This window comes from Manis javanica, chromosome 4, assembly GCF_040802235.1.
Source record: "Manis javanica isolate MJ-LG chromosome 4, MJ_LKY, whole genome shotgun sequence".
NCBI classification, from domain to species: Eukaryota; Metazoa; Chordata; class Mammalia; order Pholidota; family Manidae; genus Manis; species Manis javanica.
Genome location: NC_133159.1, coordinates 130646806 through 130667676, shown reverse-complemented (window position 1 = coordinate 130667676; position 20871 = coordinate 130646806). Strand labels below are relative to the sequence as shown.

The 20871-nt window shown below is 44.5% G+C and overlaps 1 protein-coding gene across 1 annotated transcript; it reads left to right on the top strand.

Moving 5' to 3' along the window:
* The first annotated feature begins 1301 nt into the window (after positions 1–1301).
* DHX33 (DEAH-box helicase 33) lies at positions 1302–20813 on the top strand. The gene is made up of 12 exons (XM_017649006.3): positions 1302–1715; positions 4008–4168; positions 4850–5077; positions 5276–5446; positions 8044–8229; positions 8941–9052; positions 10196–10355; positions 10536–10624; positions 12200–12327; positions 12718–12921; positions 14750–14836; positions 17661–20813. Exons 1-12 carry the CDS (start codon positions 1433–1435, stop codon positions 17967–17969), a joined length of 2118 nt encoding a protein of 705 aa, XP_017504495.2. The 5' UTR covers positions 1302–1432; the 3' UTR covers positions 17970–20813.
* Positions 20814–20871: the final 58 nt, after the last annotated feature.

The window sequence follows — 20871 nt, the reverse complement described above, 5'->3', positions numbered from 1 at the left end:
TAATGCCTTATAAAAGAGCTCCAGCGATCCCTAGTCCCTTCCATCATGTGAGGACACAGCAAGAAGGCAGCGGCAATGAACCAGGCCCTCACCAGAAAGCAACCATGTTGGTAACTTCCCAACCTCCATAACTGTGAGCTATAGAATTCTGTTTATAAGCCACCCAGTCTGGCATTTTGTTTCAGGAGCCTGAACAGGCTAAGAGTTATTTTCCCTTTTAGTTTTGAGTTGCCTTTCTAAATTAATACTTAGGGGTAGGAAGTGAAATATCAATTTATTCTTAAACATATCTGCTATTAGTTCAACATGCACATTTTCAGTAACCTCTGTTCACTATTAACTGTCAGCAACTAGAGGAAAATCACCTCTGACCTAGTAGAAAGGAAGAGGGGTATTTTGAAAAGGTTAACAAATGGAGTTTCATGGAGATGAACTTCAGAAGATGCCCCAAGTCTCATGTGGGTTGAAGCTTAGGATGAATTCCCTGGAATCACATTTCCTGTAGGCAGAGTGAACGGCTGTTTGCTAGTCTTTCTGTGGCAAATTAGCAAATCATCTAAAAGCTTCGAGTTTAGGAGAAGGAGGAACTAGTTTTGTCTTATTTTCCTCCACTGGTGTTCTGCATTTTTTCATTGATTGGCGTGTATGTGATAGGGCTGGGGAAAACTGCAGAGCACTTGAGTCAGAAAGGAATAGTTGGAGAAAGCAACGGTAAAAGACAGTTTTAGTTCAACTCCCTCTTCCTCTACTCCTATTACAGAAGCAAACCACATCCATTGGGAAGTCATTTTCTGAGAGTTTGTGGTCGTCATAAAATATATAATGTTTTCCTCTTCTGTAACACAAGATGATCAGTATCTTTTCAATATTCAGACTTTATGACATCTGAATTTTAAATAATCTGAGGCTCACTTTCAACTGTAGATCTGGGTTAATATCAAGGTGTACTATATAAATTGTTTGGTGGATTAGATAATGCAAATGTTTGTGTGTTCCTCACTGATTTTACAAAATTACCTCCTTGAGCGAATATATTATTATTTATTATTATTATTATTTACAGAAGAGAAACGCGTGTTTACTGGAAACAAATAGTGTTACCAGCACAATGAAACAGTTAAAATCGTCATTATTGTCTAAGGTTACGGGGCTACGAAACCATACACACAGTCCTTCGCTGCTATTGCTCCGGGCCTTTTCCCGTTGTACTCGGACTCTGCTCTCCCCGCCCTCAGGAAGTGAGAGCCTCTTTCCCAGTGCATACTGGGAGTTGCAGTCCCTTTTCTAAAGGCTGGAGGTGGCCATGAGGTCATCAGTGGTCGCTGGGAGCTTCCAGCACGCGGCAGGAAGGGGCGGTGCGCGCTAGCTGTCGGCTCCCGGGAGCGGCAGGAGCAATCCGCCCTCAAGTGCCCCGTCGCGCTGCCCTCCCGACATGCCCGAGGAGGCGGGCGTCCCGCCGGCCAAGAGATTCCGGCCGGGCTCTGGGCCTCTGCGCCGCCCCGGGTCCTGCCCTCCGGGGAGGCGAGTGGTAATGCTGCTCACTGCAGGCGGCGGTGGGAGAGGAGGACGCCGGCGGCAGCAGCCGCCTCTGGCCCAGCCCTCGGCCAGCCTCTACCCCGAAGCCGTGGAGCTGCAGCGCCGGAGCCTGCCCATCTTCCAGGCGCGGGGGCAACTGTTAGCCCAGGTCCGAAACCTGGACAGCGCCGTTCTCATCGGTGAGTGGTCCGGGTGCGTCCGTCCATGCTCCCGGTTCCTGGCTTTACGGGAACACTTTTTCTTTCATTTGTTTCTGCAACAAACCTGACCCCCTTTTCTATGCCAGGCCCGGAGAGAGGCCTCGGAAGAGTCCGACAGCTCTGCTCTGTAAGTGCCCACAGTCGCGTGAGGCAAATACCTTCCATGTAAAAGGGTAGAGGGGCGTAGCAAAGATTTTGAGAGCGTAGAGGGAGTGGATCTGAGCTAGCCATGGAGGAGGCGGCGGCACGGAAGGTGGTCCTCGAGGGAGAGCATTCTTCCCAAAGGGGAGAGTCTGCCGCTTGAGATACAAAGTGGAGGTGAGAAACAGTCTGGTCCAACGGGAAGTAGTAATTTCTGGTGCGTGAACTAAGGGGCAGGTGGGTCTGGGACTGATTACAAGGGGCCTTGATCCCCGGCGTCTAAGTTAGAAACAGCGCTTTCAGGACGGAGAGGATGAGCCTCCAAAGAAGGGAAAGAGACCCAGGACAGCAATGGTTAAAGGAGTAGAAGAAGTGAACACAGGCAGCAATGAGGTGCAGTAATACTTGAACAAAAAAAAAAAAGCCTACTGGATTTGGATGTAAGGGTATCAATTGTGGCTCCCATTGAGTGCTATTTCAGCAGAACCGTGGTGGGTAAGAGCTGATTTGTCATTGGGCTGAGGAGTAAGTAGGAAGTGAGGAAACGAAGGCAATAGGAGCAGCCTTCTGCTTCTAGAGGAAGGAGGGAGGCTGAGAGGACCTTGCAGGTGTTCATAGGTTGAGGGGAATAACTCAGTAAAGTAGGAGGCTGAAGATGCAAAATGGGAACTAATAGATCAGAGATCAGGGGGCAGGTGAAAGGGGGAGCACTTGGCAACAGGGCTTGAAGCGGAGTTGGCCTGGAATAGAAGCAAGGATATCCAAGAGGCTCAGGGGCTGGCAAAAGGAGGTAAGAATGGGTGTGACTGCAGAAAAGCTTGTAGAGGGAGGTAGACGGAGCTCACAATTGAGGATTTGACTTTTCCTATGAAATAGGTGGAGGAGCTCAGCTGAGAGTGGGAGTCACGGGGCCTCAAGTAGGCCCTTGGGGAAGATGGTATAGAAGACAGGCTGCAAAAACAAGAACAAGAACTGATGGTACCACTGTTGTCCAGGTGCATTTAGCTCCACTCCAAACTCAGGTCTTCATCTGCACAGTTGGGTTTTTTTACTTGAGCAATGCTCAGTTGCTTAGTGCAGGTGCAGAAAAGATGGACAGGAAAATGTTGATCCAAGCTTGGGGTTTTGCCTGGTAGATTCAACAGAAAGAATACAGAATAATAAAATTCCTAGTCCATGATTCTTGGCTAGGTCAGGAAGGATGAGCCTTCTGAAGGGAGAAAATGCAAGAACATTGGGACTGGGATTCTGTGAGGTCAAAAAGGTGTAGTGGTAGCAAGGGAGGGGGAAGGATGCACTGATTTACGGAGGTCTTCATTCCAATTAGGCACAGTTAAAGGAACCTAGGAGGGCAGAAAATAACGCTGAGTGTTTAGTGTATGCAGGATGCTTGAGTACATGGAAGAGACAGACAGACTTTCTGTGGGCTGCTGGTATTGAAAGAGGACAGAAATGTTTAAACGCTTCTGCACACCGTAGGGTGCTCCGTGCTGGAAGAGAAATGAACGAGTGCTAGGAGCACGGAGGAAGTCACCAGTGCAGCCCCAGGGGAGTTAGAGGTCTAGCTGATCCTGTAGAATTTGCCAGGCAGACATTGTGAGAGCAGGTATTTCTTAGTAGTAAGGGCAAAAGTGGAGAGTTTGAAAGAAGGGGTAGGCTGGAGAATGGTGAGACGTTTGTCGTGGCTGCAGTGTATGAGTGGATGCCTCTGTGTCAGTACATATCCATCTCAGTTATTTTGAAAACTATACCATTTGTGTATAATGGCTTTATTTCAATTTATGTTTTTACCATACCAGGTACCTATTATTGGGCATTTATATTGTTTCCAGTTTTTTGCTGTCATGGACTAAGTTGAATAAAACTTTTTTGAAGATTTATCTTTACACACATCTTTAAATATTTCCTTAGAATCAATTCCTGCAAGGAGAATTGTGGGTCAAAGGGAATAAACATATTAAAGATTTTCCTAATATAATTTGGCCTTCTAAGAAACAATTCCAGTTAACACTCCACCAGCAGCTTTATCTACTTAGAGTATTCTTTTTTTCTCTTTTCCTTCTGACTTTGATCTGTTTGGTGAAATTTGTTTCAGTTTGCATTTAAATGAGACGTTTTTTTCTTTCCTAGGGGAAACTGGCTCTGGGAAGACAACTCAGATCCCTCAGTACCTCCATGAAGCGGGGATCGGCCGCCAGGGCATCATTGCTGTGACCCAGCCTCGTCGAGTGGCTGCCATCTCTCTGGCTTCCAGAGTCTCAAATGAGAAGAGAACAGAACTTGGGAAGCTGGTACCTAATTTCCTTCTTTACTAACAACTCTCCTCACCTGCCTTGAACCCCTCACATTTTATTTTTCTGAACAAGACTTCTTATATCTAGGGAGCTTCTTTCTTGCCACAACTATCTCAAAGATATTTTTCAGCCAGTTTCTAAGACATCAGAAGGCCTGAGAGGCTATAAGTGGCATTTCCTTTGCTTTCAAAATCTGTTGGCAAGTTGGATAAAATTGTTGTTTTCCTCAAGCATTTTTAAGACCTCAGTAGCCTCTTGAATCTTTTATCTACATACTTTTTCTTAAAAATTGTAAGCATTTTTCTAGCATATATGTGGGTATTGAGAATGAGCCCCTGAAACTGTGTAAGTCAGGTTTATTTGTGTATGTGTATTTATGCATGTCACTTAAAAGCATTTTGGACATCTTTTCCTATCTGTACGTAGCTTCACTTGAAGCTGTTAAGTGGCTGGGAATAAGAGGCTAGTTTTAAATTCTTTGTAATGCATATCATACCTGCAATTAAAGGTACCTGTCCATTGTCTGTCTGCTCCCCTAGACTGCATGCTCCCAAGAATGCAGGGGAGTGTCAGTACTGGTCTGTTCACTGCGTTAGCATGAGTGCCTGATACAGTGCTGGTTACATAGTGCGTGTTCAGCAAGTGTTTGATGAACGAATGAGTCATTTCTCTGTGCAGGTTGGCTATACAGTGCGCTTTGACGATGTCACCTCAGAAGACACAAAGATCAAGTTCCTGACAGATGGCATGCTTCTGCGTGAAGCGATTTCAGACTCCCTGCTTCGGAAGTACAGCTGTGTCATTTTGGATGAGGCCCATGAGCGGACGATCCACACAGATGTGCTCTTCGGAGTGGTGAAAGCTGCCCAGAAGAGGCGAAAGGAAGTGGGGAAACTGCCTCTCAAGGTAGGTGCCGCGGGCTTGGGCGGGCCTGTTGTCCCTCCGTGGTGTGTGCCCCTTCGCCCACTCTGCTTCAGAACCATGCAGAAAGTTTAACCAGGATGGCAGAGGCACAGGCCTCATCGTCTGCTGTTAGGGCTTGGGAGGGACACAGAAAGACTGTCGCAAGGTGTTTCCCATCCTCCTCTTCTGTCTCACGCGTAGGTGATTGTGATGTCAGCCACAATGGATGTGGACCTGTTCTCTCAGTATTTCAACGGAGCCCCTGTCCTCTACCTGGAGGGCCGGCAGCATCCAATCCAGATTTTTTACACCAAACAGCCTCAGCATGATTACCTGCACGCCGCACTTGTCTCCGTCTTCCAGATCCACCAGGTATGGAGTGAGGTGCAAATTCCTAAAAAGGTCTGTTTTAACCTGCAGTTGATAGAGCACTTATTATCCTTGAAGAGAAAAGCTACGAAATGAAAACCTTTGTGAGCTGTGTCATCAAGATGAACAAGGCATTCATTTACCATGCCCAGGTCTTTATTCTTTTCTGTGTACGTATTTTCTCTAAAAAGGAAAAGCATTCAACTCTGCTGAGCCAGAAAGCTTCCATATGTTAGTGCAGTGGCTTGCAAACTCTTGATCATAACTCCCAGCAAGAAGCACATTTGATGTGGCAGCACAGGATATAATGTATGTAGAACTGAAACAAGCCTCATGAAGCACTGCCTCCTTTTCTACATGTGATGTCCTCTGGTATTGTCTACCTCCTTTTTTAAAAAGTTGGTATTATAATAAAAAGTACAATTGTAATTATTGACACAATAAGGGACTGCAATTTAGATATATTTTTTTAAACTGTGTTAGAGATCTAGTTCAAGATCTCTTCCCATTTTATTAAACATTTCTGTCAAAAATTACTTAATCCCCTCATTTTTGTCTACATTGTGTAAAATTGACGGTTTTTACCTTCCCATTAACTTTCTGAAAAAAATCTAGAGGCAAATTTTTAAAACTTAAATTTTTTTAAATCTAAGTGATGCATGTGTAGTTTGAAAAAGTGAAGTTAAAAGTAAAAGGCTCATTAAAAATAACAGTTGCCTTTACTTCCCCATCTGGGATCCTGCTCTTTAGAGTAACCACTTTCAAGTTCTTACCTGTTTCTTCTGGATGTCACTTTCCTATTTCTAACATAACCTGCTTATATTGCTCTATTTTGGCTCATTGATAGTAGGCATTGTATGTTAATTTCCAATCATGGTAAATGAGGATTTAGAAATGCCCATTCCCTACCTCTTGCTTCTCTCCATTGTTGAAACATAGTTACATCACAATGTTTTTAAAGCCAGAAATCAGTATTTCCAATATTATGACCCTGCCTTGCCTATAATGCACCCTCCTGATGCCTTGTTTCTTATAAAACACCGTCGTACAAGGTTTCTGTGGCCTACAGCTAATTTTTTTCCCAAGTGTTCAACACCTGCTGTGTGCCAATGATGAACATTTGTGTGTGTGTTCAGACACAGTCCACTTTTCTCCAGGGTCTTTCATGCTGCTTTTCTGCCCAGAACACGTTGCCCTCCTAGGCCTCTGCAGGGCTGCGTCTTAACTCCTGCCTTTGCTGTTCTCCTGTGTGGAAGCCCACTGTGGCATCCAGTGTCTTCCCGGCCTCCAGGCTGCATCCGGCAGAGAGGGGGCTGGGGGGCTTAACCCCACTTCACTCAGAGCCAGTCCCCAGGTCTTCATCCTCCTACAGCCACCTGTGCCGCGCTCCCGAGTCCTGAGCATTTCAGGCTTCTCCAGGGAAACTGGCTCCTCTCTTGCCATCCCCTTGAGCAGGCACCGGCTGGGCTCTTCCTCTGCCCAGCCAGGTTCATTCAGCATCTCTTCCGTCTTTCAAAAATGGGTTGAAACTTCTGATACATTCTTCTCTCCCTGGGTTTACACTATCGCTGTCTTTCTGGGTTTACACTATCACTGTCATTTTGATAGTATTTGGAGGTCAGCCTGCCTCATGTAACTGCTGAAAGTAAAGTCGAGCTGAGGATTTCTCATGAATGATGGCTGCAGGTGCATTTAAGTTACCTGGTGGTTTTGATGAGTCCTCCCATTGATATAGTTTTGACTTTTTTAGATTTCATCCTGTCTGTGTTTACCTCTGAACATTTGCTCTATTAATACTGAGCTAAAAAATGTGCGCACACACACACACACACACACACACACACACATAAATATGTGTAGATGTTTACATACAGATATACCACATATGCACATACTCACATATATATAATTACTATTATTACTAAGTGTTTTTTCAGTTATGTTGCCATTCAGACACTTTACAAATTAATGGTTCTGAACAAATTTTAAAGAACAATCAGGTGAATAGTATGTCAGTAACACTAGAAATTCTGCCTGTTGTGAGGGGAAGAGCCCACCTAACTTCAGGTCACAAGCACTGTCCATGTTAAGTAGTTAAATGACTCCTTCCCAGCCTCCAGGCTGCATCAGATAGATAGAGGGACTGTGGTGGCTGCGGGGTAGGGGGGTGGGGAGAGGTGGGTTTGATGGTATCACTTAATAAGGGCTCCTTTCTCTGGCGTAACTGCTTCCGGCCATTGTGGAGCAGGATTTCCCCAGTTTGTCTTCTGTTTTGTCTGCTTTATGTTTTGAGACAGTCATGAAAGGAAGAAGCTGTATGCAGACTCCATTTGCTTGCCTGATGGTGTTTTTCATGCCACCATTCTTGCTATAAAAGCAATCTGGTGATTTTCCTTCAAAATTTCCTTAGTGGGCTTTTGAAGAGCCATCTAACTCACTTAAGTTACTGCAGTTTGCATGATTGCTGAGGGCTCTCTCCCAGGGAGGACACCACAGTTTAGGCTCAATTATAACTCCAGGAAACCTCATCAGTGAGCATTGTTTGTTCTGTGACCTGCACTTCTACCAACACCTAGTAATCCCACCTACTTATTTTACAGGAAGCCCCTCCTTCTCAGGACATCCTGGTGTTCCTCACTGGTCAGGAGGAGATTGAAGCAATGAGCAAGACCTGCCGAGACATTGCAAAGCACCTCCCAGACGGCTGCCCCTCCATGCTGGTCCTCCCTCTGTACGCCTCCCTGCCCTATGCCCAGCAGCTCCGCGTTTTCCAGGGGTCCCCTAAGGTGAGTGCACAGCCCCATCCTGGGCACCCAGACAGATCCACCAGGGATGCCTTCATGCCTTTCACCAGGCTCCAGAGAAAGTGTATGAGACGGGGTGCTTAGGTACCAGGTATCCTAGCTGAAAAGCCACCGGACTAACACACAGCTGCAGGTGTGGCTCTCCCGTGCTGGAAAACGGGTGGGAGACGGTTGGCAGGGGTGAGGGAGAGCGCAGAGGCAAAACTGAACAGTAAGGGAGGGCCTGTTCTAAGGCCCAGTGTAAACAAGCTAAGTTTGTCCACAGAGCTATTTACTGCGTGCCCACGGCATGCCAGGTACTGTGCTGGCACCGTATATACGTTCTCATTCTCTTGAGAACCGGCAGGATAGGTTATGGTCTGGTTTTATAAACACTGAGGCGGAGTACCAGCTGCTCAGGGAGCACAGGGGGCAGCTGGTGGGCCGGGAGTCCAGCCCACGTCTACTTGCTTCGGAACCATGTGTCTCTCCCACTACATCTCATCGCCTCAAAATAAGCTTTTAAGACTGAAATGTCCCCCACCCCCCCTGCCCAATTTAGTGACCAACCGTCAGTGTTAATAACTGTCATTAATAATGAAATCATCTTTTTTTGATCATGAGTGAATTATGGAAATTAATGGTGAGGAATGTTTTAAAACTTCTGAATCATATGTGTGTCATATGGCTTCTTGGTTTTCTTCCTCCTTTTAGGGCTATCGCAAAGTGATCATTTCAACCAACATCGCTGAAACCTCCATAACCATTACAGGAATAAAATATGTAGTTGACACGGGCATGGTTAAAGCAAAGAAGTATAACCCTGGTGAGAATTTGTAGCTCATGAATGTCTCTTCTATGTATAGTGAGCAACTGTGGAGCGTCCTGTAGTCCCACAGATTCCCCCAAACAAGCAGTTCGTGTTTGTGACTCACTGAGATTCGGGTGGCCGGCACCACAAGTGAGACAGCCCCAGAAGTCAGGTCCAGAAAGGGGACCTGAGGCAGGTACATGAGACAAAAAGGCAAGGCAGGAGAGAGGAGCCCAGCTTTAGTGCCTCGGGCATGGGCTCAGGGCCCTGGGCAGAGGGACTGAGAGCTCGTCAGAAGTTGAGCCAAGACAACCTGATAGCACGTGAAAAGCTTCACCAGAAAGAATATTTGAGCGTGGCTGGTTCAAGCTTTAGTTCTCCCAGGAAGGAAACAGGTCCCCTAGGTTGGGGTGAGGCACTAGCTCTTTCCTGAGAGTGTACAGTAGAAGCTTTCTAAGTCTTTTTTCTTCATATCTGTTTTATACCTTGCTTTATTCTACAGGGGATTTGAGGCAGTGGAAATGATCACCCCCAAATGTTTAATTGAAATGCACTGCTAAGCATTTAGGATGCTGATGTGCCCATGTGTATCCTGAGATAACACAGGAAAGGGCTTGGTTCTCCAGGGCCTGGCACAGAGCACACCTTTATCAAGAAAATCAGTCACACAACTCCTGCAGCATCACATTGCCCCTCTTTTATAATAGAGCTGGTGGGGAGAATATGGCATCTGAGGGACAGGAGGCATTTCATTTCTGCGTCGTTGATTGATAGGGTGACCAACCATCCTAGTTTGCTGAAGACTCCTGGTTTTCTCACCAAAAGTCCCTATGCTGGGAAACCCCTCAATCCTGGTCAAACCTGGGTGGTTGTCACTGTATGATCCAAGCCAAGACTTCTGAAATCTACTTCCCCCTACCAAGAGGATTGAGGTCTTCTAATGTTTTCGTAATTTCTCACAGCTTTCATTGCAAGGCCTTTTTTCACTGCAGAGCAGTCTGGTTTTGTGCTTTTTGGCTTATTAGCCTTGAGGTTTTCTGGACTCACATACTGCAGAAAGGATCACTGGTGTTCTGAGAACTGCTGCTTTTTGTCCACACTGTAGACAGTTCATTTACATGATGAGCGGAACACTCATGTGGGCCATTCTGCCTCCAGACAGTGGCCTGGAGGTGTTAGCGGTGCAGCGCGTGTCAAAGACCCAAGCCTGGCAACGCACAGGACGGGCAGGCAGAGAGGACAGTGGCATCTGTTACCGGCTGTACACAGAGGATGAGTTTGAAAAGTTCGAGAAAATGACTGTGCCAGAGATCCAAAGGTGGGCCTGGGGCGCCGCTACACACCTACACACCTGCCCCTCCTCCCCACGTCTCCCTGTCCTGCTTGCTCAGGTGCTCCTAGAGCTGCAGTTTTCACTAACACCCCTCCGGGGACAGTACTGACTTTCTGGCTGAGAACTGGGGACAGATGAATGACCTGCATCTCGTACTCTTCACAGGTGTAACCTGGCAAGCGTGATGCTACAGCTCCTCGCAATGAAAGTCCCAAATGTGCTCACCTTTGACTTCATGTCCAGACCATCTCCAGGCAAGTGGCGTCTTTAGTGTAGTGGAACACAGAAGGATGGACTCCAGAAGTACCTTGGTGGTCTCCTTTTGTCTCGTTTGACTTGCATAACATTAACTATCAGAGAAGATCTAAGAATCATGAAGGGATAGATTCTGTGCTACGGCACATCCTGGTGCAGAAACAGTGGCTTCATAGAGGAATTACAGTTGGGCTCCTTGACCACAGGAGCCAGTGAAGATAGATGAGGGGTAGGTGGGATACTGTAGAAACCTAACAAAATTATATGTCTGCCAGCAAAAGGACTGAACAGACCAAGTTTCTTTGCTTTCAAATGAAATTTGATTAGCTCCTGGCTTTTGCTGCTAATCTTCCCATGGAGTAAGGAAAAATAATTTGGCTTCTTAATGATGGTATCTTTGGCACTTGGCAGTTCTTTGATACACCATTTTCCTTTCCTTTGCCTTTTTTCCCCCTCTCTCTTAAGTGAGGAAATGCAATTGGTTAAAAAAAAAGGTTAACAACTAATGAGTATACAAGGGTCCCACCTCTGATCCTCAGATTCTTAGTTGCCCTCTCCTAAAGCAACCACCAGAACCATTTTTCCAGTTGTTTTCTAGAGAAATCTATACATATTTAACTGTAGATAGTCTTTTTAAAAACACAAGTAGTAACACACATTGTGCCTCACTCTATACTTTATTTTTTTCTTTTAATTGTTAAATTCCTCCATGCAAAGGGGAACGTATGTGTAAGGTGGAGTAGCAGAACCAACCCTGTGTGCACCCATCACAGTGCCTTCGACGCCCCCGGGCCCTCCCTCCTACATGCACCTCCTTCCCACTCCCCCAAGGCAACCACCCTCCCGTATTTTGTTTGTAATTCCCTCCCTTTTCTTTAATGTTTTACTCTATGCCCATGTGTCCCTAAACAATGTATTGTTCCAATTTCCATGCCTGTGAGTTGATTCCTCAGTAACCTTCCCTTTTCATTCTTCATATTTTGTAAGGTTTATTTGCTTGGGTACATTTTCATTACTAAAAGCTCTTCCCTTCTGTGAATAAACCAAGATGCATTTATCCATTCTATTGATCGAGACATTTGCAAATTGCTTTACAGATTATTTCTTCTCAGTATGAATTTATTTATTAACTCCTTTGGAGATGCTTCTTTATTCTTTAATAGGTAATACATTTACATGGTTCAAAATTCAAAAAATGTAAAAAAGTAAGCAGTAAGTATGTCTCGCCAGAGGCATATGAGGGACCTGGCATTTCCATTGTTGTGTGTGTCCCTTCAGAGACACAGGCCCTACACACAGTATGAGTGTATCTGTGGGTCATTCATTAAGTGTAACAGTGCTGAATTTAAAATTTACACCACACAACCAAATTACAGACCATTATTTTAAAAAGGAGTTGAACTGAAAACAGTGATGTCATAACAGCTCTGAAAAGTATGTCATGGTACAGTGGTGGTTGTGATCTTCGCTGTGGTTTGATGTAGAGCTGCTGGAAGCTCCCCAAAGTACACAGCTAGCTGCAATGTCTTCGTTTTGTAGATTTTTGGCTCCTTTTTATGTCTCTGTTTCTTTAGATCATGTTCAGGCAGCCATTGCCCAGCTGGACCTGTTAGGCGCTCTTGAACATAAGGACGACCAGCTCACCCTGACTCCAATCGGAAGAAAAATGGCAGCTTTTCCTTTAGAACCCAAATTTGCCAAAGTAAATGAGACCTTCTGCTCAGTCCCCTTTCTTTACGTTACAGGTTAGCCATCCCAAAGTATACTCCTAAACTGAGTACTTCTAGATTAATCTTCATTTTTCTCTTGACTAATCACCAACCCTTACTTTGTGTCTAACACTAACTTAATGTTCTGTGTGAGTTTCAAACTCGTATTAAGTCATGCGTCCTACCCATAAGGAGTTTGGAATTGTGTAGGAAGGCAGTCATCTGTTTTAAAAAGCATACAATAACATTAACACATAGTCATGGTTTTAGAAACACGTGCCTTGTAATGCTTTAGAAGGCAAGCTGCAAATGTGATACATGGAAACACTGTATTCAGAAGCCAGGCAAAACCTTGATTTATAGTTTTTAATTTTGACTTGCAGACCATCCTCCTGTCCCCCAAATTTCGCTGTACAGAAGAGATACTGACCATTGTCTCCCTGCTGTCCGTGGACAGTGTTCTCTACAACCCTCCCTCCCGGCGGGATGAAGTGCAGGGTATCCGAAAGAAGTTCATATCCAGCGAGGGTGATCACATTACCCTGCTCAATATCTACCGGACTTTCAAAAACATAGGCGGGAATAAGGTAAGCCTTGTCTTGTTAATTTTCTCAATCAGGCATGTGATTTATGTGCACCTTCCCTTTTGGGCTGAATCATCTAAAGAACTACGAATAACGCCAGATGTCATTTCAGAAACATCTGCTTCTAGGGTGATAACCAGGGAAGATGCAATCTTGTCCTTTGACCGTGTTTGTGTTTCACTCATACTTAATGTGGGAAAGTTCATTAAGTATTTGGTTAATTTTTTAGCCACATCATGATTTTTTCCCCTACCTGCCTCTAACTTTATTAACAGTAGTTTTTGTTTATGTGGTATTTCAGTTGCTTGGACCAAGATGGAAAGTAGTAATACAGGTTCCCCCGCTGTCTGAAAGTAGAGTGCTCCTCTGAAATCTTTCGTAAGCTGAAATGTCCTGAAGAGAAAAAGCAGTTACCATTAATTTATATGGAAGAGTTTTTGAGTGATCGCAGATCTAAAAAGTAACCTGTCTTAGGCTTCTCTGCTATCTTAGGACAAATCTTGCTAATGACTGTACAAAATAAATAAAGATAAAGCATAGATACTCACAGACACAGTTCAAAGCTATGATGGCTTGATGCTGAGTGCAGTTCCCCTGGAAGGAGCTTGACGAGGCCACCCTGGCTGCACCATGCCTCTGTAATAGCTTGCAGCAAAAAAATCCTGCTGAATGCTATTTTTGTTCTTTGGCTTTTTTGTAAGAGCAAAAATCTTCAAGTTTTTAGGACAGGTACTAACACAGGTCTTTCCTAAAAATGAAGTAGCATAACACTAACTTTCAGAAACCACAGGATATCTGTGTATTCTTTAATTCATGGAAAAAAATCAGTAATTGTGCCATAGTATGCATTCTTAAGTTTGTCTGCATTTTAATGCAGTTAATTCTTTTAAAAAAACCTACTACCCAGGTTAAGTAGTTGTGAACATTTTGCTATATTTGCCTTAATTTATTTTTAAGGAAATAAAATGCTGTAGATAAAGCAAAAGCCCTGATCTTTCCTAGTCCTTCCTCCCTTACATAACCACTGTCCTGAGGTTGGTCTGTTTTCCCCTGGGTGGTAGTACACTACTTTCACTTCATATCCATGAACATCGTTTACTATACATGCTTTCTTACACTACCCTTTTGCAGCTTGTTTTTGCCTCCAGCACTGCAGTAAACATCCTCCTCGTGCACAAAGGGAAGAGTTTCTCCAGGGCCAACACCCAAGAGTGGACCTGTTGGTCTTGGGGTCGCTGCATCTGTATTTACCAGGCTGTCATGTGGCTCCCCAAAGTTTTGTCAGCACCTCTTTATATACTTCCCATCGTAGGTTGTAAGAGTTACCATTTCCACTGTCCACTTAGCTGAAATGACTAATTTTTGCCAAGTTAGTGGATTTGAAATAATAACCTATTTTAAAATACATTACCATGATTTCTGAAGAGACTGAGAGAGTCCTTGCATAAGTTCATTGGTCATTTGTAGTTCATCTCTGTGAGTTGTCTCTTGATATCCTTTGTCTGTTTTTCTACTGATTGTTGGTCATTTTTTTATTGGTTTGTAGGAGTTTTTACATATTTTGGAGATAATCATCCTTTATTGGGTGTAATGTTGCAAATATCCCAGTCTGTAACTTTTTCATGATGATTGACATAAGGAAATGTTTAGTTTCAGTTTAAATTATTATTATTTTCTGTTATGGTTTATTCTTTTTGATAAAAAGGTATTTTCCTATATTTATTTTTGGCAAGTGAAGTTTTCCCTCTGAATTCAACTGTGTTCTAAAAATTATGTCACACTTTTTTCTGTAGAGAAATGAGAGGATTACGGTGGCTCTTTTTCTCCTCAGGACTGGTGCAAAGAGAATTTTGTCAACAGCAAGAATATGATGCTGGTAGCTGAAGTCAGAGCACAGCTGAGGGATATCTGCGTAAAGGTATTCTTTCTTCCTGGTGTTCTAGGGTGACTAAGCCAACACTTTTTTCTAGGTGAGAAGTTTTAAATTGCTTTTTGCTAGTGATTGCAAAAGAAACTCTTATTGTAGGAAAATTTTTAAATAAGGAATAAGGTAAAAGTTACCCACAGTTCTACCTGTCACCATTTTGGTCTGTTTCCTAATAGCCCTGTTTTTAAATGCATTTACATAGTTAGCTACATTGTGTGTATAATTTAGATTGTTTTTATAAATTTTAAAAGCATTTTATTTGAGGAAATGATATTAAGATTCTTCCTAAGATTTTGTTTTTTTTGTGGGCTATCTATTGTTTTCAGATTACAGAGCAGTGCCTCATTGTTACAGTGTGATACAATGTAGAAAAGTGATATATAATACAAAAAGTTTAAAAGTCTCCCTAAGTCCTGCCCCTCCAAAGATAAATCACTGTTAACTGGGGTAGATCCTGTTAGAAATCTTCTATGTGTATGTCTGTGTGTGGGTGAGTGTGTACATATACACATACATATATACATAAAATTTTCTCTTAAGACAAATACAATATACATTTTGTTTTTTAACTTGCTTTTTTCCACTCCGTGTACTTACTGAATTCTTAGTGTGTCTAGGTTCTTTCAGTGTCTGTAGATGTCTATCATTCTTCTTAGTGACTTCATAACATTTCATTGTGTTCAGTACATTTTATTTAACCAAGCACCTAATGGTAGCCATTTAGATTATGCTATAACAACCATTCTTTTACATAAATATTTGTGGTCTGGTTCATGTAGAATGAATTTCTAGATGGGCAATTTAGATTTGGTTGCATATTGCCAAATCACCCACAAAAAAGTTTTCTTTGGGCTTATAACCCTCTTAGAGTACATGATGTCATGTGCATATTCAGTGTCTGTAATACACTCCACATTTCACCTCAGAGGTGGGGGTAGTTCATGTAAATATTGTTCTGCTGTTGAGCACTGAGATCATGTCCACTTTTTGCTAAATTTGCTGTCTGTGGAGAATATCTTAGTGTGCAGAGCCTCTTCTGATACAGCCCCCTCAGTGCAGACTGGCCACACCTTCTGAGGAGATGGTTGTCAGCTGTACCTAGGCCCGTGTCTGACACCAGCTGCCTGTTGTTAGTGCCAAAGTGGTTTCTTTTCATAGTTGCCTGTTGTGTTCTGTATTGTACACATTTTTCCAAACCCCTCTTGTACTTGAACAGTTTTCCTGTAAGAGCACCTGTTTGCTTCATGAGCTTTGTCAATTTATTGTTGACAGTAGAAATGGTGCTCCTCTATTAGTTCTGAATGTAGAGGGCTTAGTGGCCCATGATGCCTCTTGAGCAGGCCCTGGTCAAGGTCCGGGTTTTATTGCTGTGCCTAAGCCTCGGCATCTGAAGGAACAATGTCGAGGGGAGAAATACACAGGCGAGTCGTGTGAGAGCCAGTGATGGTGACAGTCGCTATCGCTCATGAAGCACTTACTTAGGCACCAGTCTCAACACTTGTGATGTGACTGCCTTAATTTAAATCTTCATTTCACTCCTCTAAGATTGATTCTGTTACTATATAAATTTTAGGTGATTTTATAAATGATGAAACTAGAGCCTAAGGAAGCTAAGTAATTTGCCCCAAATCACACAGTCAGTGCATGGTAGAGCTGGCAGCCTGGAAGCTAATCCCCAGTTAGCTGTAAGACTGGGGCTTCCTGGAGGTGGTGACATGGAGCCCTATCTTGACAGATGAGGAGGGTTTTCATCAGGCTAGGATCAGCTGATTGCAAAAAACAAGCCCTTTGAGCCCTCTTAAAAGGAAAAAGGGGGAATAAAAGGTATCTCTGGGAACCTACGGGCAGGAAATAGTCAAGCCCCACCAGGACTGGAATAGAGAACCCTCAGGAGCCGGGGCAGCTTTCTCTGGGCTGCTTCTCCTCTTATTTTGGCTGCTTTCTGCAAGCTCTCTCTCTTCTCACCTTCTGCCTCAGCACACAAATGATCACTTTCCCTGGCCTCTCCATTCAAGAGACCAACGAGATTAGTCAGGTTTCTCGTGTTCCAACTCCAGATACCTGGAGGGGAGGCAGGCCATGCATGGGTCAGGCAGGGGTCCACAGCCCGTTCAGCTGTGGCCTGGGGTATAAGGAGACACGGGTCACTCAGCAGGGGAGTGAAGCAGGGAGGTGTGGCTGACGCTTCATGCGGCGTGAAGGGCCTTATGTCTGCCAGGCACACTCCTGGGAAGGCACAGTCATGGAACAGGCTCGGGGAAGAGAAGCCAGGAGATTTTGGAGGCCCATAGCATGCTCCCGAGGCTCCCTCATGTCTTCAGTCCTGGAAGCCCGTGGTGTTTTGCCAGAAGCAGTAGAAATATTGAAAGTTTGCATGATGAAGAGTGACTGGAGTTGTGCTTTAGGAAGATCAATTTGGCAGCAGTGTGTGAGAGGAGCAGAGTGAGGAGATGACGACACGATCAGGGAGGGAAAGGCCTTTCCTTCCCGGGATGTCCTGGTAGATATTCCCAAGAGCCAGTGGCATGCTGGGTCACTCAACCTGTCTGTGGTTTGGCAGTTGATCAGACTGTCTCCTTGTCCTTACTTTCCTGGGCTGCACTTTTCCTGTCTTCAGTGTGTCCCCCTCCCGCTGTGCCTCCTGCAACCTAGTGCTGATCTCTGAGGCATTTGAAGTGACCGCCTCCCGACGTCAACATCCACTCTGTTAGGCTGCGGCATGGGCTGCCCTTAAGGTGCGGTCACTCCAGATACTATGTCTTGCTGAGTGTTCACGTTTGGGGCCTTTTCCTTTCCTCACTTCCTCCTGAAACAGATGTCCATGCCAATCACGTCATCCCGAGGAGACACGGGGAACATCCGCCGCTGCCTGGCTCACAGCCTCTTCGTGAGCACTGCTGAGCTTCAGGCCGACGGCACCTACGCCACCACGGACACCCACCAGCCAGTGGCCATCCACCCCTCGTCCGTCCTTTTCCACTGCAAGCCAGCCTGCGTCGTGTACACTGAGCTGCTCTACACCAACAAGTGCTACATGCGAGACCTCTGTGTCGTGGACGCCGAGTGGCTGTATGAGGCCGCCCCTGAGTACTTCAGGAGGAAGCTGAGGACCACCAGAAACTGAACCCCTGAGGTGCTGTCAGAGCTGCTGTGCCTGGGAGCTGGGGACACCGCCCTCCTAGCAACCCCCAGGCTGGGACCCACAGGGGCAGCAAGTTCTAATGTAGCGAAACGTGGGGCTTGAAAGTGTCTAAACCCCTGAGGCTGAACTACGTAGACGTGTACATGCTGTGTGTACCCTGGAAACTTCAAACGAATGCTTTCAGTTCTGGCCAGGGAACTTTTGGGTGACTTAGTTAACCTCTGAGCCTCAAGTTTCCTCACCTGCCACATGGGGGTAATAGTACTACCTACAGGCTGGGGGTGGGAGGGTTGGAGAAAGTGAGAGTACACAGAGCTGTGCCTGGCCTGCCATGAGCGCAGTGAGTCATGAGCCTAGTGCTCCTGTGTCCACGGGATGCGACCTGAGTACAGTAGCCCCTGAGTCCTCAGGACTAAGGGTGATTTTCTGAAAGAAGACCTTGGAGGTCACCGAGCTCAGGTGGTGTCCTCAGATCTTTTTAACATCTATCTGTATAAAGTTTTTCAATAGAAAACATAAGGGACTGACTTCTGTGGAAGTCTGAGGAAGGAGGTGTTGTCTCTGACCTAGGGGGCTGCCTGCCCCACTGAACCCCATTTCCCAGTGGTGGACCCTTCTCTTGCTGCCTCCAAGCAGAGAGCAGCAAGGGAGTGCTCGCAGGCCACTCAGCCATGTCCCTTTTGCCTCAGTACTGCTCTCTGCCTTCAGGAGACGTGGAAATGCCCTTGGCGAAGGTCAGTTTGTAGCCTCTGAGTGATGTCAGGGATAAGCAGGAAACTGACCCCGTAGAGTGATGGCTTCTGCTGTGTCCAGTAGCCATCTCTCTCAGTGGGCACGCAGACTCACCTAAGCACAGCTGTTGGGGTGTGCAGAGGGGAGAGACAGATGGGTGAGGACCCAGATGGCACTGGCCTGTCTCATCCACCTCTGCTGTTTATATTCTTGCATCTTACTTGCTTTCTATGACCTTTTTTCCTTTCTGGGCTTGGGAACAACCTGGCTTTGCTACTTCATAACTGTGCCAGTCACCCTTCTCTAGCCCTCAGTTTCCACATTTGTCAGAGGGAATTAGAGGGTCCCACAGTCTTCCTGTTCTCATATTCTGAGAAGGGAAAGACACCAAAGGTTCTTCTTAGCCATTTAATTATCAAAAGCAAATGATCTTTCCCCAGAGCATTTTTGCCTTAGAAGCAGCTAAGATTCAGCCCTTTTGTGTCCATAATTGGTCTGACACAGGTGTGCAGAATTACTGTCATTACTTACAACGTGGATCATGTAGTTTATAAGCAGGAATCCTCTTCAGACAGTGGGCAGCCTTTTCACTCTGGGTCCAGCCAGCCCTTCTCTGAGATGGTAACCTATGGAGCACCCCCATCCCGTGTCTCATCTGTCCGCGCCTGTGTGTTAAGGCTCAGGCTTTCCAGCACGTGCCGTGGCCCTCAGCCGCCACACTCTAGCCATGTTCAAGTTTGCCTGGCACTTGGGATTTATTTCTGTTAGAAATACTAACATTTAGATCAAGCAGGACTTGACTGTTCCTATGTGTCCTATCTTACTGAATTCTTAGAATTTTAGCTGACTCTTTCTCAGATTGACTTGTTCTTACCATGGCTGATTTCCTGAAAAGTTTTTCAGAAAAAATTTTGTGTATTTTCTGCATTTATTTAATAAAGGCTTAGGATGGTTAGCCTGAGGTGGTAAATGAAAATACTGTGTTTTTAATAAAACATTTATCATGCTGGTAAAAAACTGGGAATGGGTTGATTTATTATATTCTTCAGCAAATTTTCTATCTAGGGGCAAGTAAAACTTAACTTGGAATAATTTTTAACTTGCTTAAGTACCTGAAGAGTTTCTAGAAATGTATATTTATTTCTGAGCAGAAGTTAGGGATAAATAGCTCCTAAGTAAATTTAAATAGCTTCTAAGTAATTTTAATGTTTATGAAAATATGTTTATCACTGTAACATTCTGGTAGAGTTTTAATACAGTAGTTTTTTATTGGGCTTTTTAAAAAGTTAAGTTTTTAACATAGCTGCTCAGGGATTAAATCAGATGGGAAAATGGGAAAACCCATTCTGACTCTACGTAGTCCTATAAAAATATAAATGGTTATATTGAGCTGCAAAGGGTAGTACTTTATTAAGAAAGTTAAGTGTTTCATAATGACGTTGCAGTGTAATTTTGAGCTACTCTTTTTCAATTGGTAATATCTCTGTGGTGTGACACCTCCAACCTGTGAAATCCGTATCTGAGCGAATCACTAACTACTGTGTGCGGCTTCATGGAATGCATTCTTGGAATGCATTGGAGATGCGTTCCAAGCAGATCACATGCCTCAGCTGTCTGGTGCTAGCTAGTAATCATGTAGTGTGAAACATCCAGAGAAAGAAAGATTTCCTTACAAGGGGAAGAGCTGTCAATACCCAGTCCCTGGTCAAAACCCTTACTTAATGTTGCATCTGTGCTAGTTGTAAAGAGATGCCAGAATGGAGACAAGTTTTTGCTTTGTGGGCAAAACTTAAGTACTGTGATGCATAAATCCATTTAATGTAGCTATCAAGAACTGCTTGGAAGTGGCCAGGCATCTAAGATATTATTCCTTGAGCATGTAAGAAAAGACTACATCTGTGGGGAAGCAAGCATTTTATTACATTTGATCACAATTTTAAAATTTTCAGGGAAAAAAAGAAGTTGGTTGAGCTTTGTGTTGTATTTTGAGTCTGTTCTTGTACAGGCAGACATTGCTCTATAGAAACATCAGCTCTTGCATATAATACTCAAATTTGCATATGACTATCAAATCCATTAAAAATGAATCTGGTACATGAAGGTGTGTGGCTTCTTTCTTGGGTCTTCTTTCCCTTATTCACAAAATGCTGCT

Excerpts from the sequence above, each read along its gene's own strand:
- DHX33 (XM_017649006.3), top strand. The coding sequence starts at position 1,433 with ATGCCCGAGGAGGCGGGCGTCCCGCCGGCCAAGAGATTCCGGCCGGGC. Across the intron at positions 10,356-10,535 it reads ACTGTGCCAGAGATCCAAAG|GTGTAACCTGGCAAGCGTGA; the intron begins GTGGGCCTGGGG and ends TACTCTTCACAG. Across the intron at positions 12,922-14,749 it reads AAAACATAGGCGGGAATAAG|GACTGGTGCAAAGAGAATTT; the intron begins GTAAGCCTTGTC and ends TTTTCTCCTCAG.